Source organism: Ahaetulla prasina, chromosome 15 (genome assembly GCF_028640845.1).
Source record: "Ahaetulla prasina isolate Xishuangbanna chromosome 15, ASM2864084v1, whole genome shotgun sequence".
Lineage (NCBI taxonomy): Eukaryota > Metazoa > Chordata > Lepidosauria > Squamata > Colubridae > Ahaetulla > Ahaetulla prasina.
The window spans coordinates 2,731,835-2,750,437 of record NC_080553.1 but is presented as its reverse complement, the minus strand read 5'-3'; the positions used below and the strand labels follow the sequence as shown (position 1 = coordinate 2,750,437).

General features: G+C 47.8%; 1 protein-coding gene across 2 annotated transcripts; it reads right to left on the bottom strand.

Moving 5' to 3' along the window:
* Positions 1 to 61: 61 nt before the first annotated feature.
* LRRC74B (leucine rich repeat containing 74B) lies at positions 62 to 15,641 on the bottom strand. 2 transcript variants are annotated; one of them, XM_058157988.1, is made up of 11 exons: positions 15,453 to 15,641; positions 12,320 to 12,479; positions 11,313 to 11,455; positions 10,015 to 10,147; positions 9,309 to 9,515; positions 7,421 to 7,527; positions 5,633 to 5,748; positions 4,019 to 4,097; positions 3,823 to 3,918; positions 2,662 to 2,778; positions 62 to 1,173 (listed from the first exon to the last, which is right to left on the bottom strand). In XM_058157988.1, the coding sequence occupies exons 1-11, from the start codon at positions 15,561 to 15,563 to the stop codon at positions 1,165 to 1,167; spliced, it is 1,278 nt and encodes a 425-aa protein (XP_058013971.1). In that variant the 5' UTR covers positions 15,564 to 15,641; the 3' UTR covers positions 62 to 1,164. The 2 variants fall into 2 exon arrangements, with proteins under 2 accessions (XP_058013971.1, XP_058013970.1); XM_058157987.1 differs by having other exon boundaries at positions 7,421 to 7,530; positions 15,453 to 15,640.
* Between the last annotated feature and the right edge of the window lie 2,962 nt (positions 15,642 to 18,603).

Here is an 18,603-nt window from a genome sequence, read left to right as displayed (position 1 = left end):
GGCTTATGATGTATCTTTTCACCCAGCTAAAGGTTACAGACACCAGAGTTTTAGGGGTGTATAGATTTAGATTTATTTATTTATTAACTTTATCTGGCTGCCCATCTTGCACACAAAGTGATTCAGGGCAGAATACATCAAACTTAGCAACAATACAATATTTCTCTGACAAGATTGGCAAAACTGAAGTTTACAAAAATAAAACAAATAAAGAGAGCTGGAGTGAGATACATTATTTACTACAAATGGCCCCATATCGAGCAAACAGCATGGAAGTAATCCACTATTTGACCCACACGTTTTTTGGGGGGCGAGGGTACCCTTCTTCTTTCCTCAACCCTTGCTGCCTTCAGCTTTCTCTCAGCCCCACCCTTCAATATGGCTTGGAGCTGACCACATGCACCCGGAAAACTGTGGCCCTGGACCCCCTCAGCCAATCCACCCCTGAATTTCACTAGAGCCTTGTGAAGATCCCTTAACATGGGGGGAGGGGGGGATTATGGATGGCCTCCCCAAGCAGAAGCTGTCCAGCAGGGGTGAGGTCACCTTCACCTCCTCTGGCCATCAGGACTGGGCTGCCTGAGGTGTGGGGGGTGGGATTACTTCCCCTGGGATGATGTCCAGCCCGGAAGCCTGCTGTACGTTCCTGGCAACTGGAAACGTTTGCGCAGATTGTGCAAGAGGAAAGGTTGATGGCACACAGAACAATTTGGCTAAAAGTACCGGGACAGAGTTTTGGCTAGTAGAGCAGTTCCCAAACTCTGTAGAATGAGAGGGAATAAATGCATCCAAAGTTCCTTCCCAGATTTTTATCAGCTTCCTGTTAGCCTCAATTGAGGTTGGCTTGGACAATTACTGGAGGGTTTTGCCTCGAAGGGAAAATTGCTAGGACTGCTTGCCACCTCTCCTGCCAATGGATTCCCTCCTATTGCTAGGAGCAGGGTACCAAAATCCCTGGAAGGAGACCCCTGCAGCAATCATTCAGCATCTGAAAAGGCAGCATTTCACTCAACATGCTGGTTCTAGCACAAAGAGAAGCACGGAGGTGGGGAGGGGATTACAAGGCCTGAACCTCTATCAAGCATTGCCAGACCTTTCATGGGGTGCTCCCATCCAGGACGTCCACAAGAAAAGGCGGATCTTCCAGGGCCACCAGGAATCTCTTTAGGAAACCTGCAAATTTGAGAAGATGCACAAGTCCAGACAAAGAACAATGGATGGAAACTGAACAAGGAGAGCGAGAACAATCAACCCATGGAACAGAAGTTGCCTTTGGAAGTTGTGGGAGCTTCATTACTGGAGGCTTTCAAGAAGAGATTGGACTGCCATCTGTCAGAAATGGTGTAGGGTCTCCTGCTTGGATGGGGGTTGGACTAGATGACCTACAAGGTCCCTTCCAACTCTGTTAATCTGTGTAAGTTCATCAAGGAGTCAATGACACTGTTTTCGGATTTCTCCAGTTCTTGATGCAAATTACAGCCTTTGGAAAGCAACTACAGCTAGAAGCTTGACTGGGCTTGCATCCAAGCCTCAGGTACTAAGAAAGGCTCTTTGGGAACAGGTGTGTTACCAAGCGTCAGAATCAGGCTTGCTAACTAGACACCACAGCGATGGGCATGCAGAGCTGGAATCCTCCATCTGGACAGGAAAGGATCTAGGGCAGGGATATCAAACTTGATTTCACTGAGGGCTTCATCAGAGTTGTGTCTGACCTTGGGGGTGGGTGGGTGGGGGCCTCCCAAGCTCCATTTTCATTGGCAGAGGGTTGCAGTTGGAAAGAAAGATCAGAAGGGCCTTCCCAAATTCCATTTTCACTAACAGACACTGCGGGCCAGTCCTTCATTATTTCCAGGGCGGTCCCATGGGCCACATCTAAACACCCCTCGGGCTGGATCCGTCCCACTGGCCTTGAATTTGACAACCCTGATCTAGTAGAAGAAATCATATTTGGTCTGGCTGGACACCCCCAGTGCTGCTGTGCAGAAGCAGAGCACCATGGGCTGCGGAACCTCCTTTCCGAGGGTGTCTAGAACCACCCAAAGTTCCTTGGATCGGGGTCAGAGCCAGTAACTGAAGTCGCCTAAATATCTCATAAGGCTTTTGTATTGTTTCCCCGCAAAGGGATTCCCCTGGATATCGGGAAACCCAGATGCTGCAGGCATGGACAGTCAGGGAATCCTCAAGAGCCGATGGGTTCCGGGGCTGCAAAACCTGCAAAGTCTGCTCAGCAGGGACTTCCTGCTTTGGGCAGAAGAACCGAAGTGGCTTTGCGGCCTTGTGCTGCCAGCTCTGCCCCGTTTAGCTTTGTGTGCAGCGTTGGGATGCTGGTGGTTTGACAACATGGCACATTGGCCATTACACTGACACCCCACCCCAACCATTAGCAGCCCACCCCACCCCACCCCACCCCCATGCACTGCTGGGCCTGCCTGAGCTGAGAGAGTGGTAGGAAGGAACAGGGCATCAGGGCAGAGGTCTCCAACCTTGGCAACCTTTAAAGACTTTGGACTTCAGCTTCTAGAATTTCTCAGCTGGCATGGAATCCTAGGAGTTGACGCCCACAAGTCTTAAAGTTGCCAAGGATGGGGATGCCTGCATTTAGGGCATCTAGTCAAGGGAAGCCAAGCCTGTTTCCCAGAGAAGCGAAGTTACTTGCTGCACCTTGGAAAGTTTTCTTCTGAACAAGCGAGTGGTTCCATCATGGTGGATCAGAAGGCTTGGGAAAAGTTCTTGGACAGCCTCACATGCCCGGACAAAGTCCTGCTTCACCACAATTGCCTGAAAAGAGGAATTCCGGGCAGTGAGCAGGTCACAGCTGAAGCTGCCGCAGTCTCAGGCCAGATTAAAACAATACAAGGTTCCCCTGCAGCCCAACGAACAGCCACAAAGCAAAGCTGCTTCTGGCCAGGGGAGGGAGGGAGGGAGGCAGCCAGGTGAGGCAGGTTCACCTGAAGACAGGGACTGCACCAGCTGCAGCCTCTTCTACCTGAGAAGGACAGAAAATGATCCTTCTTGGATCAGACCAAGGCCCAGTTGGTGCTGTGCCATATGGAGCTATTCTCCCCACACCCGGCCCTGCTGTATTCCAGCTTTACCTTCCTTAATGCATTAACCTAACCTTAACTTAACTTTGCAACCTTCTCTAGGCTTGGAAGCAAAGCAGGGGCAGGTCTGGTTGATACTCGGATGGGGGACCAGAAGGAAATTAGGAATGCAAGCAGGCATCCTGGACGGAAGAAATGAAAAACTACTTCCGAGCCATGGCTCTGTGCAGGTTTTTTTTTATTTGCATTTATATCCCGGCCTTCTCCGAAGACTCAGGGTGGCTTACACTATGTTAGCAATAGTCTTCATTCTATTTGTATATCTATATACAAAGTCAACTTATTGCCCCGAACAATCTGGGTCCTCATTTTACCTACCTTATAAAGGATGGAAGGCTGAGTCAACCTTGGGCCTGGTGGAACTAGAACCTGCAGTAATTGCAGGCAGCTGCTGTTAATAATAGGCTGCATTAGCAGTCTGAGCCACAGAGGCCCCACAGTTGCAGTAATCTCACCAATTCATTCTTCCCTTTATCCCACCTGCTCCTCCTGCCTACAGGCTCACCTGCTCACAGCACAACCCAGCATTACATCCACACAGCATTTCTTATCTGGATTTCCCTTTACTTTGTGTGCCACTCACAACTTCACTGCCCACAAATCACCATCCTTTGGGAACTCACAGTGAAGTGTGTTCTGTTCCCCAGCCATTTTAACAATAGCCATTTCTGCATCATCATTTCAGACAGCCACTTTTCACTCTTTGACCAACACTTACTGAAAAATCCAGAAGTTCCATTGCAGCTCCAGGATTTGCTCGGATGGCTTTGAGGATCCCGAGGCAGCCTTCGTTCTGGATGGGGTTCCTGGACATCTGCAGGATACAGGAAAGAACAGACACACACACGCTCTCTGCGTCAGCTACCTGGCAGGGCTATTTGGATCTCGGGGTCTCCTTCCCAAAAGCGGCTCACCTTGAGTGTCCTCAGGTTCTTGTTTCCTTTCAGGCCCAAAGCCAGCGCGAGGGCCCCTTCCAAGGCAATGCGATTATTCCTGAGAATAAAGAGAGAAGGCACTCAAAAGTCCCCCCACTTTCTCTCTTCCTTCATGCCCATCTATACTGGCCCAAACTAGCTTGCTATTGGAAGTAAATTGAGAGAGAGAGAAAGAAAGAGAGAGAGAGAGAGAGAGATGTTACAGGATCTACTAGCTATGACAAAAGATCAAATCTTCCCTCTTACTCAATACATTTAAACATTTTAGAGCTTGGTTCGGGACTAAAGACCCCAATTAGGGAAGCAGGAAAGGAACTAACTTCAGCAAACATTCCCTTCTGAGGAAAACACTGCTGAATGGCTGCCCACATTTTCATTTCGCTCAGTTTGTTCCCATAATCGCATGAGTTCTTGCTCATGTGGTGGCAAACCTATGGCATGCATGCCAGAGGTGGCACACAGATCCCTCTCTGTGGGCATGCAAGCTGTCACCCCAGTTCAGCTCCGCCATGCATGTGCGTGGGCCTCCTGATCCCGATCCAAGGAACATTGGGTGGTTCCAGACACCCTCGCAAAGGAGGTTCGGCAGTCCATGGTGCACTGCTTCTGCACTGGGGGTTCCCAAAAAATATGAAGAACCACTCAGTTCACAAAAATTCACTTTCTGGTTACAGAAAATCTTAGTCTAGCTTCTGAGATTATCCTCAGATGCTGCACTTTGCCTTTTTTTTTTTTTTTAAAAAAGGGTTATTTAATATTTTATTTCACCAAGACAGAAAAGGAAAATGGCTTCTTAAGAAACAGCATTTTGTCGCTAACTCCAGGTTTATAATTCTTCTTCTGTAAGATGGAACATGGAGTCTCATGGTAAGCCCCAAGTTGCTTAATTGGCTGGGTCGGCATTTCAAGCTAAGCCATGGTTTGCAATCACCAGGGTCACACATCACCCCAGCAACAAGGAGATAATGCTTGGTTTGCCTTACAGCGCTGGGTGAACCGGGCTCAGCCCCTCCCTCTCTGATTGGCAGGAGGCCACAAATGCAGCTCAGCCTGCTGACATATAGCACCTGTGCTGAGCGTAAAAGGGAAGCAATCTACTTGTTTAATTCTCAACACTAGCATGTTGCCCATCAAACAATTTTTCCCTGAGTGCCCTAAACGTTACCCCAGAGGAAGACTGATTGCGGGTGTCAATGATGGAGCACCCACAACTTCAGAAGTGGAGGGCGCTCCATCGCTGGAGGCTTTTAAGAGGAGGCTGGACAGCCACTTGTCCGGAATGGTATGGGGTCTCTTGCTTAAGAAGGGGGTTGCACTAGAAGATCTCTAAGGTTCCTTCCAACTCTTGTTAAGTCTGTTCTGTTCTGGTTGACAGCCTGGGCAGAGGGAAAGATGGGAGAGAAGAGCCGTCAGTTTCTCCTCTCCCCCCTAGCAGGTGAAATCCAACCTTTGCCAGAAACTCACCTGATGGCAATATGGAGATCCTAGAAACTATTCACTTTCCTGGCTTGTGCCAAAGATGACTAAGAAACGGCTCTCGGCACTCAGGAAGTGTGGGCACACAGGCATACGCACACACCTAGGCCTCCTTACCCGATGTGGAGTTCTTCCAGCACATCGTTGCTTTTCAGGGCTGCCCCCAGAGCAGCTGCACCACTGTTGCCAAAGCCGTTATACGACAGATCAAGGACTCGAAGGAATATATTCGCCTGTGGAACAAGAGAGAGTTAGCAGAGCTTGGAGAAGGTCCAAGGTAGAGTGTCCACAGGAGACCAGAGCTTGCCATCTACAGCTTCTAATCACAAGCCACAACCTGACAGAGTTCCCGGGCCTTCAGCCACTCCAGCTTTGCTTGCGGGTTCTTTCCAAACAGGGTACCTCTTCCACTGGCTGGGGAATTCTGGGGGTTGAAGTCCACCCATCTTAAAGCTGCCACCGATTTAGGTGGCAACCGTCTTGGCTTCAAAAGCTACGTCCCGCTAAATATGTTGCTTTTATTCTTTCAAACCCAGGGAATAATGAAAAGGAATTCAGAATGCTCCAGAAGGTACAGTCAAAAACAATTAAGATGGATACCACTGAAGCTCCACCTATTTTTTATCTGGTCCATGTAAATAGCAGGCAGAGCTTCTTCACTTGCTTCACCAGGGTCACCCTCTTGATGTTTTTGATCATAGTCTCCAGACACACACACACACACAGACCAACAAGGAGGAATGTAGGATTCTGTCTGTTTATCAGCACCAACACTCTCCAAGATCCTCACTGTTAGGAAATTTCTCCTTAATTCCAGGTTGCTTCTCTCTTTGATTGTTGTTGTTAGTTGCCTATTGCAACCCATGGATAACTTTCTTCCAGGCCTTCCTGTCCTCCATCCATCCATCCATCCACCTCATTCTCTGTCGTCCCCTTCTTCTTTTGCCCTCAATCTTTTCTGGCATGAGGCTCTTCTCCACTGAGTCTTTCCTTCTCATTAGGTGGCCAAAGTATTTCAGTTTCATCTTCAGGATCTGGCCCTCTAATCTCTTTGATTAGTTTCCAACCGTTGTTTCTTGTCCTGCCCTCCGGTGCTTCGAAGAATAATTTGCCCCCCTCTTCTTTGTGGCAGCCTCTCAAATATAGTGGAATACTGCTATCATGTCACCCCTAATTCTTCTTTTCTCTAGGCTAGCCAAACCCAAATCCTGCAGCCATTCTTCGTATGTTTTAGTCTCCATCTTAGTTGCTCTTCTCTGAACTTTTTCCAAAGTCTCAACATCTTTTTTGCAGTATGGTGACCAAAATTGGTTGCAGTGTTCCAGGTGTGGCCTTACTAGAGTTTTATAAAGCGGCACGAATACTTCACGTGATCTTGATTCTGTGCCTTCTATTCTATGCAACCCAGGACTGTATTAGCTTTTTTGGTGGCAGCTGCACATTTCACACTTTCCCTTATCCTCTGCTGGGAGATGGAGGAAATGTGGCCTGTGATATTGTGATGCCACTAGACTAGGAGTGGGCAACTATGGCAAGTTTAAGATCTGCTGACTTCAATTCCCAGGAATTCTGGGTGTTGGTCCACAGGTTTAAAAGTTTATTTATTCATTTGACTTCTAGAGTCACCTATCTCGGCAAACACCACTGGGCAGCTCACAATTCAGAAACATATATTACAATTAAAATATTAAAAACATTTTAAAACAATAAACACAGCAAAAACCATTAAAACAATAAAAACCATTAGCTGCCACAGTTGCTTACCTCTGCACTATAAACTAGACCAAGCAAGGCCAAATTATTTCAAACTTGTTTGTACTTTAGAGGACGGAAGGGTGAAATAACATCTTATGCCTTACAACTTTATCCGTCAGGAAAACTCTCGAGCCAAATCCCCTTTCCTACCGCCAAGCCTTTGGCCACAGCCACTGCTCCTTGGCCCCGAAAGTTGTTCCAGCTGAGGTTGAGTTCCTTCAGCCCCACATTTTCCGCCATGGCCACTCCAAGAGCTTCTCCTGGTTCAATGTAGATGGAAACACAAGAAATGGGAAAGAGGCCTGAAATGTCAAATTGTGGGAGATTCTGCAAAAGAATGACACCCTCTTGGATCCCACCCCACGTTTACAGTAGCAGCCTCCCCCCAGACAGAAGTGGCGAGAATGAGTATTGCAGGCTAATTCTGCCGACTGTCAGCAGTTTGATCCTGATCGGCTCAAGATTGACTCAGCCTTCCATCCTTCCCAGGGTGATAAAATGAGGACCCAGATTGTTGGGGGCAACATGCTGACTCTGTAAATCATTAGGGAAGGCTGTAGAGCACTGTGAAACTATATAAGTCTATTGCCATCCAACCTAATGTGGCTTTTTCTGCTGAATTTTCGCAAAGCAATTCGTCTCACCACAGCAGAGTTTTCAGCTCACAGAGGAAGAAGGGAAGGATAGTAGGATCTGCAAGCAGTGGAAAGAGGAGGTTCCCACAGAGCCAGGAACTCTGAGGAGCACCTGCTTGTGGGAATCACCAGAGTGTTCCAGAAACGGTTTTCTGGTGTTCAACCTCAGGACATGGAGAGGTTTTATTCTCCTCCTTCGGGTCATCCTAGCTGCTCCCACCACAAAGTTTACAGCAGAGTTGCTCAAACTGTGTGATGTGGAAGCCCAATTCTCCTCAGGCACTTTAAGATTTCCACAAATTGGACTGAACTTCTAAGAGAAAGTTTTTGGTGGGTTTTGTAACCAATTTGGAGGAGTCATAACCTTTACTTTGCCCCAACAGGTTGCAGCTTCTGGCTGACCTTGCTGTCATATAAGGGAAACTTTGGCCAGCACTAGGAAGACACATTTCCAAATTTTCTCTGAAAATCTCACACTGTAAGTTGACCACATGTCCTACAAGAAAACATTAGCAGCCTCCTTTGTATTTGTTTTTTCCAAGAACACAATGTCAGTAGTTAACCGAAGCCAAATCAAAGATTCGACTTGGCTTTTTATACTTTTTCTGGACAACTCCCCTCAGAAAATTTTATCAGAAGCTAATCGTAATGCTTTTCAGCAATACGTGTGTCCTTTTTATTTTCCCAAGTTCTGGCTTTGTCTCTCTCTCTCTCTCTATTATTCATATTATTTTGACTTGTTAATTTATGTTGCTAGTCCATGTGTGATATGCCATATGCTAAACAAATTATTTTGATAATCCTTTTATATTGCTTTTAATTACTCCTACACAATTTTAGTTTTACATATCATTTTACATATTTTAAAGGGCAGACAGAAACTTAAGTGAGCCCAATTTTCTAATCCCTACCTTAATTTTCTTTTTCGCTTTCTCAACTTTGGTAGCTCGTCCCTATTTTCTGCATACTCTCTCTCTCTCTTCCTTTTGTCCCCGCCTGTTCTCCATCAAATCACAAAGTCTTCTTCAAAACATAAGGAGAAGAAAGAGGTGGGGCTGGTGGGAAGTCAAAACCTCTCATGGGGTGAGGCAAAGAAGGAGATTCCAAGCCACAGCAGGTAACAAGGGAAGGGGGAAGGGAGGGAGGGAGGGAGGGAAGATGGGCAGGAGTCAGGGCCCAGCAATTCTTTCCCCCCAACAACAATAAACCTTAATGATTACTTCTTAGCTTATGAAAACCACAGCTGGTCCTTAATTTAACAATTTATATTCCTTTAAAGGTATGTGGTGCTCTAGGAACCAAAGGGCCATGAACACACAAACTGCATGTCTACGTAGATGTGTGTCTTTCTCACATGTGCTACACAGCGCTCCCCCACACAGCCAAATTTCTATGACATTCACCTGCTGGTTCTCCGAGCATGTTATGACTCAGATCAAGGTGCTCCACTTTCTGATTGGTCACTAAAGCATCTACCAGGTATTTGGCTGCCCTGTCGTTTAATTCATTTCCTGAAAGTTTCACGGTCACAAGAAATGGACTTTCCCGAAGCACTGTGGACAGAGCTTCTGCCCCTTTGATCCCGACTCTGTTCTCTGACAAATCAAGTTCTGAAAGAAAAGAAGGTTGGTCTCTAGCTGGCTCACCATGCAAAATCCCCCAACATGTCTTTGTTCCTCAATCCCTCCTTTGACCAGGAATGAAAGCTGGACAAAGGCCACAAGTGGTTTCGTGGAGAATCCCTTGGACAAAGACACTCATCTCAACCCAACAAACACGGCAGTCTTTATTTGCGGGCAGCACAGAAATGTTGTAAAGCAAATAAACACATTTACAAGCCACCATTTCATTAGGAATCCTTATGCTTGGGTTGCCTGGTGTAAAAGTTAAGAGGTCTACATTCTTATGAACAGTTTCAATACAACTTCAAGCTTTACTGCTACATTATATGAAAAGAGTAAGTCTTTGTTTTTTAAAAGTGGAAATTTTAGAGGGGCTCTGACAATGGTTTAACAGTCAACCCAAATGCACTTCAAGGCTATGGATTACATGGGCTCTCCATTTTGCCTCCTGAAACAATTTTCAGAATCTCCCAATGAAGACGTGCACCTGAAATGTAGCAATTTTCCTTTAACATCTCCGCCATCGCAATTGCTCCGTTTCCATCCAGCCCGTTGTCACTCAGGTTCAGCTTCACAATGGACGTGTTGCTGGTCAGGGAAAGAGCGAGAGCCTTGACCGCCTAAAAGAAGAGCCGGAGGAGGGAAGAGCTATGAGGGCAGAATGCTGGGATCTAGCCCAGTCCTCTGGCAGTGGTCAAGGTTTGGGGGCCTGGGAGGGAGCTGGCGTGGCCTTCACCAAAGGCTCTGCCAAAACTGAAAAGCCATCAGTGAGGGGCCTTTTTAAACCTCCAGCCAAGCAACACCTGTGATAAGGAAGAGAGAAGGAAATGAAGTGTGAGAAAAGGTCCTGGATGAAGACACCCTGCACCCAGCTTTGCCTTCAGGCTCACCTCCCAGTGACATGCACTGCAGATCCTGGTGGATTATTTCAGCAGCCATGAAAAGAAAATGAGGTCACCTCTCTTGATCTGCAGCCTGGAAGTGGGCAGCAAAGCTCTACTGCCACAGGAGCGCATCTGGCCTCTCGTTTCCCATATAGATCAAGCACAGGCCTTGGGAAGGGGGCGGGGGGGGGCTCCACCATATGCCACCTGCTGCTTTTGACTCCATAAGTCCCATTTAGCTGAGATGGCTAAGGCCCTGCAGGCTGCTTTGCCAGGAACTGGCCCAGTAACTTTAGACCTTGTTTAAAGTACAGAACCATCCTCCCGGGAGACAAATGGTCACAGACTGAAACAGATGCCTGCCGAAAGATATAGAATAAAGGATTGGACCCCTCTTCTCCTCTGCATGCTCCATCAGGCAGCCCTCTGGCTCTCCTCATAAAAGGCTTCGTGGGTAGCAGCTCTGTCCCCTGAGCCTGCTCTGCCATCTTATCAGTGCCAGGCAAGGATCTCTTTACCACTTTGTCATTTCAACTGGTCTATTTTGTTTCTCTACCATCCTCTGGTAGCATCCAATTGACCAAATTGGTGGCTTATACTTTGCTACTAACAATTGTATTGTCTTTAGGTGTGTTTAACTCTTTTTCCTCCATAAGACACCTTGAACATTTTTAGTTTTGAAGGTAAAATTTAATCAGGCACCTACATATTTCTGCAACAGTGTAGTGTTGGTACCATAATGTTCCTTGAGTATTCCCAGATGGAAATGGAATACAATGCAGATGGAAAAAAGGAGAGGGGGAAGAGAGAATATTTAAAGGCAGTGAGGAGATTCATACTTAGTGCAAAGCAAGTCCTGAAGTGGCCGGACCAAACGAAGAGGACACCTGGCAGCAATTACCTTAGGGTTAAGGCCACGATGGTTCAGAGTCAGTTCAGAATCTTTCATATGCCGTAAAAAATAAGAGATAGGAACCACGCCATACGCTTGACAGATCGCAAGGTATCTGGCTTTCCCGGCAGGATCATAGCATATTGTAGAGTCTAGGCCAAGACAAAGGGGGAAATGAAAGCAATGGTCATCCTTGGCTTTCTGTAAAACAACCAGACCCAGGAGGCATCTGTAGTTTCTGGCAGTGCAAGATCAAGATGACTTTAAAAACTGTAGCACCAACCCGAGTCCCACCACCAACCCCAGTGAGGCATGCCTGAAACTCATTCAGAGGTCTTGTACGCAAAAAGTACAGAGGGGATAATGACTTTCTCAAAGCAATTCACAAAAGAGTTTGGTGTCTTTGTTTTGAAACTTACAAGAGCTGCACCGAAGCCACAATGCTTTGAAAATGGCTACCGACCATTACTTGGCTTAAAAAGAAATGGACACATTTGTGGAAGCCAGGCTTTCATTTCAGAGGCATAATATTCATCGCTCAGACTGCAGTTGAGTTGGCCACTCAAAGCATTGCAGGTCCTAACATTCTGCACCAGGGCATCAGATGTTCAGAATTAAAAATTACAAGAATGAAAGGTTACACATGTTAATTAAAGAGTGGCCAAATTCTCATGAGATTGTCTAAGATTTATATTAGGTAGATGGGGAAGGAATACCTGATGTTTGCTTAGTTGCCAACTTATCCTTGGCAGCTCTTTATTGGTTTACCTCTTTGACACATGTATATCCTGCCTTTATATCAATTGCTCAAGGTGGCTTCCATAGTGCTCACTCTATTTTTCCCATAACGATCTTGTGATGTAAGTTGGTCTGAGAGAGACCGACTGGCCCAAAGTCACCCAGGGAGCTTCCACAGTTAAAGATGAACTAAAGGCTCTTGGGTCTCCCTGGGCTCTAGTTCCATGTTTCCCAACCTCGGCAATTGTAAGCAGCTTGGCAACTTGTCTAATCCATACTTTCTATTTCAAGGTCTGTGTCCCACTCTTCCTCTTGATCGTCTTCTGATTCTTCTTCTTCCTCGGCTTCCTCTTCAGAATAGTTTAATGCTTTCTCCAAGAAGCAGGCGCTTTTGTCCCGGCAGATGGGTTCTGATACATCAGGGGACCTCAAAAAAGTCTGATAAAATACCGTGTCAAGATACAGAAACATACAAACATACCAAACTCTAGCCAAAAAAAAGAATGATACAGAGGTCCAGCTAACAAAACCCTTGGGGGAAAAAATTCAAACTAGGAATAGCAACCAATCAGGAAAATCAGCAGCCTTAAAAATCTGAATAAAAACATGGTTTCTGTCAAGCAGGCTGGGAAAAATTTAGGCTGTAGAATAAATTAAAATAGACTCTCAATAGATATACCAACTACATTGGTAATATTCAAGGGTTCCCCTCTCTCTATTGATAATATGATTAAGAAGCAGCTCATTTTGTAATTATGTGACTTTAACTAACTTTATCTCATGGAGTGGTAAACAATACAGTAACTTTCCGAAGCATGCTTTCACCTCCCAACAAAAACAAAGCACCAAAATGGATACTAAGCTAAGAAATTTGCACCAGTCAAGCAGGAAATCTAGGCCTGGCCTGGCACAAGCAAAGAGGCAAAATTTCATTCTGAGTCATGTTTACTTAGATCTGTATAAAAGTGTATAAGAAGAACTTATAAAGCTGGAAGAACTCCAAATGACTATTCGACATGGTTTTATACTTTATGTGGTTTATATGGTTACATAGGCAAGAAAACTGCCGTTTGCATGAAAATAGATAAAAATAGATAAAAAGCAGAAATTGCTGCAATATTGTGGCTTGCCCAGTATTATTTCAGAAGCATATTTAGAAAGAAAACATATTTAGCAAACCCAATTGCCTATATTTGTGGTTTCCTGTCATGCATCTCCTGAGCTATGGACAGTTACATATTATTACAACTCATGTATTCTTTTTAATTCAGCCGTTTCAGTGCAGGATTCTTAATCATCATAATCCTGATCAACACCAGACTTTTTAATTTCATTCGACTACCGATGTAATTCCACGCACATCCCCCTGCTTTTCAGAGCCAGGAACAAGCCAGGTTCCGATCGCTGAGAGCTTACTCTTAACCTTATTTTGAGGTTGACCAAGTTCAGACAGCACCAAGGCCCCCTCCTCTTAAGCCTGAGCTACAAATATTCTCCTCTATGGTCACCTTGTTCTTGTTTTGTCAGGAGAAACCATCATTAAAACTGGCTAGGCCATCTTTATTGAAAAACATTTATTTTGCTACGAATTTGCACAAATTAGACTGGAGACAGGTGTCTTTATGGAAACCCTGTGCTCTCCTTCCACCCTGGGGGCACCAGGCCACCCCCTAGCTAAGGTGCTATGTCATCAAATATGAATGACAATAGAGGTAATCCTCAACTTACAATAGCTCATTTAGGGTGGTTCCAAGTTACATCGCTATAGAGCATTGCACATCAGAACAACTAGACACAAGAACATTTTTTCCCCCTGAAGGCCATCATTCTGCTAAACAAATAATTCCCTCAACACTGTCAAACTATTTACTAAATCTGCACTACTATTAATCTTCTCATCGTTCCCATCATCCATCTCCTTCCACTTATGTGTATGATTGTAAATTTTTGTTGCTATCATTAAGGGTGAAATTGCAACCTATGACCATCATTTGTGTTGTAAATGTTGTACCTTTGATGAAGGGCTTTTTTTTCTTTTTCTTTTATGTACAATGAGAGCATATGCACCAAAACAAATTCCTTGTGTATCCAATCATACTTGGCCAATAAATTCTATTCTATTCTATGATCGCGATGGGTCGGACACGACTTCGCAACTAACAACTTCTATGATCATTTTTCATACTTATGACCGTTGCAGCATCTCCAGGGTCAAGATTCCGATGCTTGGCAAGTGGCTCATATTTATGACGGTTACAGTGTCCTGGGGGCACGTGATCCCCTTTTGCGACCTTCTGACAGGCAAAGTCAATGGGGAAGCCAGATTCACTTAACAACCGGGTTATTCATTTAATAACTGTACTGATTCACTTAACAAATCGGAAAGAAAAATCATAAAACGGGGCAAAACTCACTTAACAAAATTTCTCACTTTAACAACATAAATTTTGGTCTCAATTGTGGTCATAGGTCGAGGACAATCTGCATCAATTAAAAAAAAAAAACCCAAAGCAGCATTCTCTCTTTTGGACTGTAGCCACCATCATCCCCAGCCAACCCTGCTCAGTCAGGCAGATTAACAGAGATGGAAGGGACCTTGTAGGTCATCTAGTCCATGGGTTTCCAACCTTGGTCCCTTTAAGACTTGTGGGCTTCAACTCCCAGAGTCCCTCAGCCAGCAAAGCTGGTCCCTTTAAGACTTGTGGACTTCAACTCCCAGAGTCCCTCAGCCAGCAAAGCTGGTCCCTTTAAGACTTGTGGACTTCAACTCCCAGAGTCCCTCAGCCAGCAAAGCTGGTCCCTTTAAGACTTGTGGACTTCAACTCCCAGAGTCCCTCAGCCAGCAAAGCTGGTCCCTTTAAGACTTGTGGACTTCAACTCCCAGAGTCCCTCAGCCAGCAAAGCTGGTCCCTTTAAGACTTGTGGACTTCAACTCCCAGAGTCCCTCAGCCAGCAAAGCTGGTCCCTTTAAGACTTGTGGACTTCAACTCCCAGAGTCCCTCAGCCAGCAAAGCTCTGGGAGTTGAAGTCCACAAGTCTTAAATGGACCAAGGTTGGAGACCCCTGTTCTAGTCCAACACCACCACCCACCCACCCCCGACAAAGCTCCCCGCGGACTACCAGATGTATTGGACAACTGCCCTCATCCCCAGAAGGCACTGCTCCTCACAGCCTTTCAGCCTTACTTGGACTACAACCGCCCTCATCCGCAGCAGGCGTCCTGCCGAGGTCTACCATCCCGGCCGGGTACTTCCCCCTCCCCCCCTCCTTTTTTTTTTTCTTCTTTTATCAGTTTGACTCGGCCCATCCCGTCAGTTTGTCCCCGCTGGACTACAATTCCCATGATCCCCAGCCTCGGGAGTAATGGGATTTGAGGTCCGACATCGGCTGGTGGGGCTCTGTCCTCCTTGCCTCTAAGTTCCGCGAGCTGGAGGCGCTCGGAGCGAGGGACGCAGAGGACGCTCCTCCGGAGAGCCGCTCGCCCGCCTGCTCGGGCACCGGCGAGAGCGGCAACTTGGGCATCGGCGCGGCTGGGCCTCGGCCTGCCCTGCTGCCATGGCAACGGCGCCACCGCGCAGGGGACGGAGGAAGGCGGCCGGCCAGCGGAAGGGGCGGGCGCATCCGGAAATCGCGCGTGACCATTGGAGGAGGATGGAGAACCGGCACCTATCGATCTCCCGCCCGCGTTGCCTTGGCAACCCATGTGCCGAGCCTTCTGGAGCCTCGAGTAGGCCGGCCTTGCCTCACAGGCCTCGAGCTGCTGGATCCCTTTGGCGGCCAAGCTTGGCCGCAAACCGGGCAAGCAGCGACCTCCCGGGGCCCCGTCAGCCCTGATTGAAGGGAAAGCCTGTTGTTTGCGGTCTCCAGGGCAGACATTGCCGGCTCCATCCCGCAGCGCCTTCGCGCCGAGGAGGAACCAACGCGAAGCTGAAGCCTCGCCAGGCCTCGATGCCCCGTCCTTCCAGGCGCAAGCGGGCGCCGGCGTCGTGCAAGACAAACTGACGCGGCCGCAAGAGCCCTGCGAGAGAGAGAGAGAGAGAGGCCGCCTTGGGAGTCGGGAGCCTCAGACTGTGGCCCTGCCGAGGGCTGGACTAGAAGACCTCCAAGGTCCCTTCCAGCTCTGTTCTGATCCTGACTGTGAACAGCGTCCCAAAGCCGTAGCACAGCCAATGGAAGAAGAAAGCAGATGATACACAACATGGGTGGCCCTAGGGCAGGGAGAAGAAAGCTGGATTCTCAGATCATGTTATGCCCATCATGTGGTTTTCATTGCTTTCTGCTCAGGGTGTTGAGAGAATCCGGACATTTCTGGCTTATTTCATAAGCAAGAGAGGTTGAATGCAAGCTGACCTTGGCTGCCACTGAAAAGAGCAGCGCCTCAAAAGGTGAAGAAGTTACTGCCAAACTGGGCCGTGCCAGCAATAATACTACTGTAGCTCAGGGGTCTCCAACCTTGGTCCCTTTAAGACTTGTGGACTTCAACTCCCAGCAAAGCTGGCTGAGGAATTCTGGGAGTTGAAGTCCACAAGTCTTAAAGGGACCAAGGTTGGAGACCCCTGTTCTAGTCCAACACCACCACCCACCCACCCCCGACAAAGCTCCCCGCGGACTACCAGATGTATTGGACAACTGCCCTCATCCCCAGAAGGCACTGCTCCTCACAGCCTTTCAGCCTTACTTGGACTACAACCGCCCTCATCCGCAGCAGGCGTCCTGCCGAGGTCTACCATCCCGGCCGGGTACTTCCCCCTCCCCCCCTCCTTTTTTTTCTTTTATCAGTTTGACTCGGCCCATCCCGTCAGTTTGTCCCCGCTGGACTACAATTCCCATGATCCCCAGCCTCGGGAGTAATGGGAGTTGAGGTCCGACATCGGCTGGTGAGGCTCTTTCCTCCTTGCCTCTAAGTTCCGCGAGCTGGAGGCGCTCGGAGCGAGGGACGCAGAGGACGCTCCTCCGGAGAGCCGCTCGCCCGCCTGCTCGGGCACCGGCGAGAGCGGCAACTTGGGCATCGGCGCGGCTGGGCCTCGGCCTGCTCTGCTGCCATGGCAACGGCGCCGCCGCGCAGGGGACGGAGGAAGGCGGCCGGCCAGCGGAAGGGGCGGGCGCATCCGGAAATCGCGCGTGACCATTGGAGGAGGATGGAGAACCGGCACCTATCGATCTCCCGCCCGCGTTGCCTTGGCAACCCATGTGCCGGGCCTTCTGGAGCCTCGAGTAGGCCGGCCTTGCCTCACAGGCCTCGAGCTGCTGGATCCCTCTGGCGGCCAAGCTTGGCCGCAAACCGGGCAAGCAGCGACCTCCCGGGGCCCCGTCAGCCCTGATTGAAGGGAAAGCCTGTTGTTTGCGGTCTCCAGGGCAGACATTGCCGGCTCCATCCCGCAGCGCCTTCGCGCCGAGGAGGAACCAACGCGAAGCTGAAGCCTCGCCAGGCCTCGATGCCCCATCCTTCCAGGCGCAAGCGGGCGCCGGCGTCGTGCAAGACAAACTGACGCGGCCACAAGAGCCCTGCGACAGAGAGAGAGAGAGAGGCCGCCTTGGGAGTCGGGAGCCTCAGACTGTGGCCCTGCCGGGGGCTGGACTAGAAGACCTCCAAGGTCCCTTCCAGCTCTGTTCTGATCCTGACTGTGAACAGCGTCCCAAAGCCGTAGCACAGCCAATGGAAGAAGAAAGCAGATGATACACAACATGGGTGGCCCTAGGGCAGGGAGAAGAAAGCTGGATTCACAGATCATGTTATGCCCATCATGTGGTTTTCATTGCTTTCGGCTCAGGGTGTTGAGAGAATCCGGACATTTCTGGCTTATTTCATAAGCAAGAGAGGTTGAATGCAAGCTGACCTTGGCTGCCACTGACCTCAAAAGGTGAAGAAGTTACTGCCAAGCAAAGCTGGCTGAGGAATTCTGGGAGTTGAAGTCCACAAGTCTTAAATGGACCAAGGTTGGAGACCCTGATCTAGAGTGCTGGCTGAGGAACTCTGGGGTTGAAGTCCACAAGTCTTAAAAGAGCCAAGTTTGCAGACCCTTGGTCTAGGCCGAGTCTCCTGCTTGAGCAGGGACTTGGACTAGAACAGGGGTCTCCAACCTTGGTCCCTTTAAGACTTGTGGACTTCAACTCCCAGAGAAGAAAAATAGTAGATCACAAAAGAAACCAGCATGGATGCATAAAGAACTATCTGACAAATTGAAAGACAAAAAGGACAAATATAAAAAGTGGAAAGAGGGGCAAATAACTAAGGCAGAATATCAGCAAATAGCCCGAGCCTGTAAAGATGAAGTGAGGAAAGCTAAGGCTCACAATGAACAAAGGCTAGCGACAAAAGTAAAAAATAATAAAAAAAGCTTCTTCCAACATGTTAAAAACAAGAAAAAAGTCAAGGAAACAATTGGCCCATTGCTGGGAGAAAGTGGCAAGAAGATGACAAGCAACAGGAGAAAGCAGATCTACTTAACTCATATTTTGCATCTGTCTTTACACAAAAGGAAAAACAATCCAACCTATCAAAACAGCACTACAAAAACAGATTAGAAACACAAGTTAAAATAGGGAAGAAAATGGTAAGTGA

Bases quoted from the DNA above. Each gene is read 5' to 3' on its own strand.
- LRRC74B (XM_058157987.1), bottom strand. From the start codon at position 15,563: ATGCCCAAGTTGCCGCTCTCGCCGGTGCCCGAGCAGGCGGGCGAGCGG. The intron at 7,531-9,308 runs GTGAATGTCATA...ACATTGAACCAG, and splicing joins CATGCTCGGAGAACCAGCAG to GAGAAGCTCTTGGAGTGGCC. The intron at 5,749-7,420 runs GTAGGAAAGGGG...CTTGTTCCACAG, and splicing joins CTGTGGCCAAAGGCTTGGCG to GCGAATATATTCCTTCGAGT.